The following is a 9445-nucleotide window of genomic DNA, read 5'->3' as shown; positions in this document are numbered from 1 at the left end:
AAATCCTCCCACCTTCATCGTGGCCTCCAGCTCGTCATCCTCAGACGGACGAGGGACAGTTTGAGTGTGAGTTGTGTGTAAAGATGCACAAAGCCCCCCCAAAAAAGACGTCGCGCCCCGCTGAGCATCGCCAGCAGAGCGGAACTAATCGCTCCGTCTCCACGGCGAGCAGCAACCGCCGGCTGCTTATTGGACCTCGAATGAAAGCTCGCAGGAGAAGATGCTCTTCAAACAGCAGACCCGGATACACACACACACACACACACACACACACACTGACACGCACACTCTCATGCATGTACCAGCACACACACACACACACACACTCTCATGCATGTACCAGCACACACACACACACACACACACACAGATGTACAGATGGTATATTTCCATTTCCTGAAGCGTGAAGGTTTCTGTGACATTTTGCTTGTTGTATCTTTGTGGTGAAATAAATAAATATAATAATAATAATAATAATAATAACTACTGCTCAGTGTGTTGAAATAATAACATGACTGAAATGGAGTAATAGTCATCGTCACTCTCTGTATTTATTCATAAGTAAACAGACTTCTATCTGTCTGATGGTCCTTGTTTTATTTGTATTATTTAGTCACATGGAAACATTTCACTCCCATAACTCAAAAACAGCTGATTCTGAGTTTTAAGACGTTTGTGCTTTCAGTCGGAGCAACGAGCACAAGGGGCATCAAACCGTTTTAAAGTGTAATCCTTTCTGCCTGTTGTTGTTGTTGTTGTTGCAGTCACTTTGCGTACATGCTGTCGAGCAGAATGATGACGTTTTAATAAACCTTTAAACTGAGGTGGTGTAACACGGAATGATGCTGCAACACAAATATCTAAACGTGGCAGAATGTATTGAATCGGGGGACGTTGTCATGGTGACGACACATGTTGATCCGAGGAGGACTGATGCTGTGAAGAGGGTGGTGGTTTCTTCCTCACCATCTCGGATGCTTTGTTGCAACTAGCGAGACGTCAGAGAAGTGAAGCAGCAATAATCAGGTCAACAAGCAACTGGGCCGAATGCTCCTTTAATCATTGACCAGAACATCTCTGAGGAACAAGCCCAACACCCTGAATGCTGTCTTTAAATAGTATACATACACATATTTATATGTAAATAGCACTGATACGGTCAATACCATTTGCATGATAACAGAAGCAAAAGTACAAAGCAATAATAGTCCTAATAAACTGGGGAAGTTGAACATTAATAAACATGAATGAATGACCTCATAAGTGTCTCTTGACAGATTTAATGTGGTGCTTTTAAATGGACAGATGTCCTTCTTTCCTTCTGCCACCTCACGTGACCAAAGGCTCCCAAATAATCCCGATCAGAGAGCTTCTACCAGCAGGTGTCGCTGCGCACCGCTGCTTCTCCTCATCGGCGGGAGCTTAAGGGGAAGCTGGACATGCGTGCGTTAAAGTGCGTGCGTGCGTGCGCGCGTGTGTGTGTGCGTGAGGGAGGGAGAGAGAGAGAGAGAGAGAGACACCTTGGCAGCAGTCGAATCGTAAACACTCCTCTAAAGGATTCCTAAAACTCGTTTGTTTTCCTTTGAATCACAACTTAAACGCAGAGGAAGCTCTTGGTGGGACTCGCGTCTCTGAAGCTCTGATGGTTCTTGGTCCTCTGCGGGGAACAGGTGAAGAAGACGCACGCGTTCAGGTATAAAAGCATCACATTTCGGTTTCTACACGCAGCGCTTCTGCTCGTTCTCAGATTTGTGACATCACAAGGACCTCTTCGTGGATATTTAAGGTCTTTCTGCGTTAAAGTGTCCATTTGTGTCCCTGAACGCGTCCTGGTGCGCGTGGGAAACTGCTGCTAAAGTCCAGTTGGGTGACGTTGTGATGTTAAAGTGTGTACATAAGGAGGGAGACGCACACTTTGTTGGTTCATGAAATGCATCACAGAGCTGCAGCTTTATGAAGCTTATAGATTTTATAGAGATAAACTACATGTATTATTGAAATGTTCAGACCCTGAAGGCAGAACATGGGCCGTGAATTCTCTATTTTGTCTCTTTCTTCTCCCGTGGTGCGTTTAAGTACCGTTCAGGACAGAGAACATGGAGCAGGGGCCCCTGAAGGGGGGCCGTGGGAATCGGGGGTCCTCTGAGATCATTGTCTTGGTTTCTGTGTGATTGGATTTCACAGCGTTTAGTACCTGAGGTCACGTGATGTTTTCTGAGAAGTGTTTACTGATGGAGACCATGTGACACGATTGAGAGCAGCTCATTCAAGCACAACGACATTTTCTTGTTATTTCTTAAATTCCTTTTTGGAACAATTCATTTTGTTGCTAGGGGCAACCAGGGCGGCTCGTTTCATTGATGTTTTCTTGGTTTTATTTCTCTTTTGTATTATTTAGTTCTTTAGACGATGTTGACGTTGTATTTCCTCTCGTCATGGGGTGTGACGTCCTGAGTAAAGGTCTCACCCTGTGGTCACTGTGACAGTGGAGCATTTGCATATAAAGCCTATCGCCATGACGATGACGAGCTGAGCTTCTTTTCCTTGATGAAGCACTGGAGGAGGAGTCTTGTCCCTGCACACAGCTCGCTGACCTTCTGAGGTATTTCAACCACTTCTTTCCTTGGTTTGCTTTGGATTTTTGCTTCATGATCTTTGTGTTCCTGCCCTGAGTTGCTGAAATTGTGATCATGCCATAAAAGAGTTGGTCCTTGAGGTCTCCACGGTAACGGAAATCACTCGGATGGCCTCTTTTAATACGCAGTCCCCCTCGCTCGTTGTAATCCACGGAGGGATACGAGGCGGTGGTCTTAAATCTGATTGGATGTTGCTGAAATTAAATAAAAGTATCTATGGGCCACTTTTTGACCGCCGCCTTTGGGGCGGATGAACTTTCACCTCTCATTGATTCTGTTGCCACCGCAATGCACAGAAACTACATTTGTCCAAAGCGACCCTATGAATGATTAACATCAGAGCCGTGAAGAGTCCACAGTTTGAGTGTTTCGGCGGCGTTGTTGCGTGTCCGCGTCACCGCTGTGTGCGCACCGACTTATTTGCTTATTGGGGCGTAACCACGAGTCTGCTGACGCGCTCCCAGCACACACGTCTCAGTGTCCCTCCGTCCGTGCAGGCGCCGTGAGGATCCCGCGAGAACCGGTCCACGCCGAACCCCTGGTCCCCCCCCCCGGTCGCCATGGCGACCAGCAACAGCACCCCTCAGGGCTGCGGCCCCGACCTGGACTCCCTCTACTACAACCTGTGTGACCTCAGCGCGGCGTGGGGCATCGTGCTGGAGGCCCTGGCGGCGGCCGGCGTCGCCGTCTCCGCCGTGCTCCTCCTGGCGCTGCTGGCCAGCGGGCCCTTCGTGCGGGACAAGAACCGCGGGAGCTCGGTGGCGCTCAGCGCCGGCTTCCTGGTGTGCGCCGCCGGCCTCTTCTGCCTGACCTTCGCCTTCATCGTGGGAAAGGACTTCTCCACGTGCGCCTCGCGCCGGTTCCTCTTCGGCGTGCTGTTCGCCGGCTGCTTCGCCTGCCTGCTGATGCAGAGCGTGAGGCTGAACGTGCTGGCCCGGCGGGGCGGCGGCCCCCGGGCCTGGGCCCTGTGCCTGGGGGCGGCGGGCCTGTGGCTGGTGGAGGTGATCATCAACACCGAGTGGCTGATCGTCACCGTGGTGCGCCAGCCGTGGGCGCCGCTCAACGCCACGGCCGCGAGCGGCGGCGACGCGGCGGCCGCGCCTTGCAACGTGGCCAACCAGGACTTTGCCATGGCGCTGATCTACGTGATGGCGTTGATCCTGGCCGCGCTGGCGGGGAGCCTCGCCGTCATGGCGGGCAAACACCAACAGTGGAAGAAGGACGCCGCCTTCGTCCTCCTGACCTGCCTGGTCTCCGTGGGCATCTGGGTGGCGTGGATCGCCATGTACGTCTACGGCAACGAGAGGAGCGGGGGCCCCACCTGGGACGACCCCACCCTGGCCATCGCCCTGGTGGCCAACGCGTGGGCCTTCGTCCTCCTCTACACCATCCACGACCTCTGCGTGGTGACCAGCGAGGACGAGGGCCAGCAGAGCTTCGGGCCGGACCTGTACCCGAGCCGAGGGGTCGGCTACGAGACCATCCTGAAGGAGCAGAGCTCCCAGAGCGTCTTCATGGAGAACAAGGCCTTCTCCATGGACGAGCCCAAACAAGGTGCGTGTTCTCCTCTTCATCGCTGGCTTCCTACAGGACGCTCTGACATGCTGAAATGTTCTCATCTTATTATTTAATCATTACAAGGATCGGCAGCGGCAGAAAACGCCAACAACTTGATACATTTATGGGGTAATATACCTTCAAACGTATTTATTGGGTATTACAGGTTCATTTGGGCCACGGTTTGTAAATGTTAATGATTTTATTTCTTTGTAAAGTAGCCTTTAGGCCTTTAGGTCCTCCTCACTGGATGCATTTCACATCTTTGGATTTGGATTCACGGTGTTTAAAGGGGGTTCAGCCTGCAGACCTCTGCCCCCCCCCCCTCCCCCCCCTCCCCCTCCCTGAGGCCTTGAGGCCGCTCATGGTCGGTCAGCGGGAGTCACCCAGGTGGAGAATAACGGTTTGTATTCAGGTGTTTCTCTCCTGGAGGAAGTCACACGTTGCAGTTTGTTAAACATTCATCCGGCGCCTCTGGGCCTTTAAAATAAGGACGTGGATCCCCATCCTGGTTGGAGACTAAAGGCTTCACCCTGTGGAGGTGCAGCAGCTTCATCATTAACCAACAAGTGCTTTTTTTTCTCTTTGTGTTGAGAGCCACACACATCGATAACCACTCGTCCCCAACAGAAACATCGCGCCTTGTGTTAGCAGCGTCTCCGCGGCAACTGAGGCGTGGCCCCCGCTCTTATCCGGGTGAACACACCGAGGAGGGACAAAGTGGTGCCTCTCCTCCACCTCTGGGCTTTCCATCTGCTGATTACGTGTCTTCACTCGTTGTTGTGCGCTGATTCGAGAGACGGTTGCTAGGGAACAAAAGCACCTACGAGGAGGCCACAAAGAGGACAAATGAATGACTTGTGTGTGGTCCCCCCCCCTCTGTCCCTTACAGCGTCCAAGCCCGTGTCCCCGTACAGCGGCTACACGGGTCAGCTGCGTGGTTCCGTGTACCAGCCCACGGAGCTGGCCCTCATCAGCAAAGCGGGTGGAAACGTGAGTATGATGAGCAGAGACGCTTTGTCCAAATGCAGGACGCAGAGAAGGAGACAGTGTGAGATCAGGTGAAGTAAGGCCCAGGTCAGGTCCAGAGGTCTCTCCTTAATTTCTCTGCTGTTGTGCAGCACCCCCCCATGGAGGTCTCCTATGACATCAGCATCCCCAGAGCCTCCACCCACTCAGCGGCCGACAGCGGGAGCAGCACGCCGCCCACGCAGGCCGCGCTCACCAACGGGAAGAGCGTGAGTCATCTCCTCTCCTCGCTCCTTGTCTCCTCTCCTCGCTCCTTATCTCCTCTCCTCGCTCCTCATCTCCTCTCCTCGCTCCTCATCTCCTCAGCTCTCCTCTATTCTCGTCTACTCTCCTCGCTCCTCATCTCTCCTCGCTCCTCATCTCCTCTCCTCGCTCCTCGTCTCCTCAGCTCTCCTCTATTCTCGTCTCCTCTCCTCGCTCCTCATCTCCTCTCCTCACTCCTCGTCTCCTCATCTCTCCTCTCTTCTCGTCTCCTATCCTCACTCCTCATCTCCTCTCTCCTTGCTTCTCGCGTCGACCTCTTGCCGCCTGCCGTATCCATGGCAACTTGTTTTACAGGTACCATGAATCACTTCTTTGTCTGTTTTTTCCCCTCCTTCGTACCTGGTCTTGTACCTTCTGGACTTGACTCGGTTCCTTCATGAGTTTGAGAAGAATTGTTGGTTTGATTTGACACAAATGTGCGAAAGGGAGACGGTTACGTTTATGTTAAGAATATCACACCAAGCAGAGTAGAGTCCAGTATACATGTGTATATGTATACATGTGTATATGTATATATGTGTATATGAGAGATTTCACACAGGAAACATTTGAATAAACCTACATGTTTTTGATTGGACCTGATGTGACGTCACGTGACTGATGGTAAACTGTCCTGTAATGTGTCCTCGTGTTTCCACCTGCAGGGGGACACTCCCCAGAGGACGTCCCAGTGGTGAACTCCTGCTGTTGCTCCGAACCTTGGATCTATCTATGTGGACACTGCCCCCCCCCCCCCTGCCCCCTCCCCAGACCTGCTGTGCAGAGCCTCATTTGGAAATCAAAGCTGTGGCTTTGAGGTGGTGTCAGTGACGGTGCTGACACAGCATTATATTCACACAGTGCCCCCCCCCCCCCCCCTATCCCCCCACCACACAGATCACAAATAAACCTGGTGCGACTTGATTTACTCTCTTTGGAATGTGAATATTGGGGTGAATCAGAGGGTCAAAGGTCATATGAGCAACTGGTGCTGGGTTGATGTAAATATGTTAACGCTTGTATGAATATGTTTATTTAATGTATGATTTATTCCTACCAATCAAACATCAATAGATGTGAAGGTGTCCTTATCTTAGTCCATTAAAGACACCAAACAGATTACATGAGACACCTTTATGTCCGGAGTCCCCGGGCCCCCCCGCCCCCCCCCCCCACCGGGACGGCAGCGGAGGCCCCCCCGTCATCATCTAGCAGCTGATTCATGACGTCGATGCATCTCTTCGCTGTGTTGACTGACAACAGGACTCACCTCGGATGTCTTTACTCAATAAACAGCGTCCTGCTCAGCGTGGCGTCTTACTGGAGACGAGGGTGGAACCGCAGGCGGCTTTTCTCAGAACGGACCGGCCCTGTTGACAGTGGTGTCGTGTTTTCATTGCACACACGTCCCGATGCGGCTCCGGGACCAGTTGTGGGTTCAGCGCGTCGTGAGAGGGACAAACAGGTCGATCGGGTTCATCAGCTGGTGCAAACACACGCATTGATCCGAGGTCACACCACACCAACTCACCGAGGTCACCGGAGGAGGCGGAGCCGTCGATCCGGGTTCAGTCCGTTAGGGTTCAAACACTGAGGGAGCGTCCAGAGACGCACGCAACGCCCACGACCAAATACGGTCACTTCCTGTTCGTTAGCCAAAGGTCAGAGTTCAAAGTGCTGAATTGGGGGCTTTAAACCGCAGCAACTTTAACGCAGACACACAACAAGTTTAGTTCTTCATTTTTCTTTGCTGACCGACTGAGACCAGAACCCGGTGCTCGGGTCCGTCAAAGCCCCTCTGTCTCCCGCAGGCCAGGTGTCGCCATTATATATATATATACAGTATATATATATAGATATATATATATAGATATATATATATATCTATATATATCTATATATAAACATATATTATTAGATTCAGAGTTTTGGCACGTGAGGAGGCGAGGAGGCGAGGAAAGGAATGGAGGGGGCACAAAGGAGAAAGACCCACTGTGACTAAAGATCACTGCAGCCTCTGCTCCAGGTGAGTCATGAGCGGGTCACCTTCGTGGCCCCCCCACACCCCTCCCCCCCTCTCCCACCTCCCCCTGTGGCCCCGCCCCCCCGGCGTCAGAGAACAGAGTGGTCCTTGTCCCCTTAGGACAAAGCCCCTGCTGTGAGCCCGTGAGGAAGACCTTGAGGAAGGACACATGAGCACCAACACACCTCCCTGCTACCTGCCCCACATTGTGGAGAAGCTTGGTGGGGGGGGGAGGGGGTCCAGCGGAGAAGAAATGTGTCCCTTTGTGTCTCTCAGTGGTTATTTATGTATTTTCTCCGTTCTTCTGTGTCTCCTTGAGCGTCTACTGGTGAAGTTCAAATGTTCAGCTGCTCGGTGGGACGTTTAAGTTGATGATGGCGAGGAGTAAGAAACCCGTAAAGGACGTGAACATCTGAACCAACATCTGTCAGTCGATCCGATAACTGTCTGTTTCCATGGAGACCAAAGTGTGGGACGGACATGTTTAAGACTTCATGACTTCACACAATATGCAATAAAGGAGACACAGCGTGTGCATTTCCCTCAGAGGGGGGGGCGGGGGGGGGCTCAGGAGTCATGTGAAAAGTTTCAAAAGCATCAAACCAAAAGAAAGTCTCCCTCCAGAGCTGGTCATGTGCCGGGTTTAATCTGTAAACAAAGACCCCCCAGGAAACGCCTGGCAGAAGCAGGGAAAAGGTGTCGAGAGAAACCTAATCCTGAGGGGGGGGGGGGGGTCACGTGAGCCTCGTCAGTCCTCACATACCCGACATACTTAAGGGTTTCCTCTGAGCTGACCTACACACGGTGACCCACAGGAACATCTGCACACAGCGAGCACTCAGCTGGTTGAAGACCACCAGAAACCTCTCATTGTGCTGCCTGAGTCCTGGTTCTTCATCCCTCCTCCTCCTCCTGAGGAAGAGGAGGAGGAGGAGGATGAAGAGATGCAAAAGGAAAAGCAAAGGTCTTAGATGGAACCTCCAGAGAGGCTTCTGGGTGGAACCATTAAGCCAAGGGTTCGTCCCTTGAGGTCCTGGATGGAACATTCACGGATTGCTGCAGAGAGAAAACTTGTATTTCTGTTAATGGCACAATGACAAACAACTCGTTTAATGTAAACCCGAATGTGGTGATCCATTTGGACTTCTGTATGGTCTCCCTAAACACTGAAACCACACTCAGACCCTCATCATGACGTCGGCCTGCAAATAGAATCCAGTCTATATGAAATAGGAGCCATGGGGCCGGTAAACTGTCTGTGATGATAAGGATTCACGCAGCGATAGAAAAGCAGGCTCCGTGTGCTCAGAGATTACCGCAGATCCCCCAGGAGGCTCTGCGTTTCCTCCGAGCACCTCCGCAACCGAGGGGGAGCGCTCTCCTCAGGGGGGGAGGGGGGGGGGGGGGCTCCTGGTGACATAACACGCCCCACCACACACCTGGTATCTGAGCAGCTGCCGTGTTTCCGCGTTGCCATGGAGGTGGCTCCCAAACACCGAGGCCTGTGGGGAGCTCCGCCTGCTCCTGCTGCTCCTGCTGCTGCTCCTGCTGCTCCTGCTGCTCCTGCTGCTCCTGCTGCTGCTCCTGCTGCTGCTCCTGCTGCTCCTGCACACACTAAACCCACACACGCACATACACATAAAGGTGGAGGAACTGGAGGGTTACGGGTACAGAAGCATCAAGGAACAAATGTGCTTCCGGGTGGTTGAAATGCTCTGATCTGAGCTTCAGTGAAGGTGGATGGGAAAGACACAAGTCCCGAAGGGTTGTGAATCCTGAACAAGTGAATGTTCTCTCAGACACGTTAACGGGAATATGGAAGGATTTAAAAATGTATATCACCTTCAAATATACACTTTGATCTCTTTGTTACTCCACTGTCAGTCGTCATTTCTACGCCGAATGTTTTGCATGTTGCTCTTTGAGTTTTACATTTACAGGTGAGAATACAAGAATC

The 9445-nt window shown here is 51.9% G+C and overlaps 1 protein-coding gene across 1 annotated transcript; it reads left to right on the top strand.

The window, feature by feature from the left end:
• Positions 1-1538: 1538 nt before the first annotated feature.
• On the top strand, positions 1539-7263 carry gprc5c (G protein-coupled receptor, class C, group 5, member C). The gene is made up of 5 exons (XM_037464462.2): positions 1539-1693; positions 3134-4190; positions 5086-5186; positions 5315-5431; positions 6131-7263. The coding sequence occupies exons 2-5, from the start codon at positions 3197-3199 to the stop codon at positions 6161-6163; spliced, it is 1245 nt and encodes a 414-aa protein (XP_037320359.2). The 5' UTR covers positions 1539-1693; positions 3134-3196; the 3' UTR covers positions 6164-7263.
• The last annotated feature ends 2182 nt before the right edge of the window (positions 7264-9445 follow it).

The sequence above is a fragment of the Pungitius pungitius genome, chromosome 21 (genome assembly GCF_949316345.1).
Source record: "Pungitius pungitius chromosome 21, fPunPun2.1, whole genome shotgun sequence".
In the NCBI taxonomy this organism is placed as follows: domain Eukaryota; kingdom Metazoa; phylum Chordata; class Actinopteri; order Perciformes; family Gasterosteidae; genus Pungitius; species Pungitius pungitius.
Note: the sequence above shows the minus strand (reverse complement) of the source record. Positions and strands in the feature narration are given on the sequence as shown.

Excerpts from the sequence above, each read along its gene's own strand:
- gprc5c (XM_037464462.2), top strand. The coding sequence starts at position 3,197 with ATGGCGACCAGCAACAGCACCCCTCAGGGCTGCGGCCCCGACCTGGAC. Across the intron at positions 4,191-5,085 it reads CATGGACGAGCCCAAACAAG|CGTCCAAGCCCGTGTCCCCG; the intron begins GTGCGTGTTCTC and ends TGTCCCTTACAG. Across the intron at positions 5,187-5,314 it reads TCAGCAAAGCGGGTGGAAAC|CACCCCCCCATGGAGGTCTC; the intron begins GTGAGTATGATG and ends GCTGTTGTGCAG.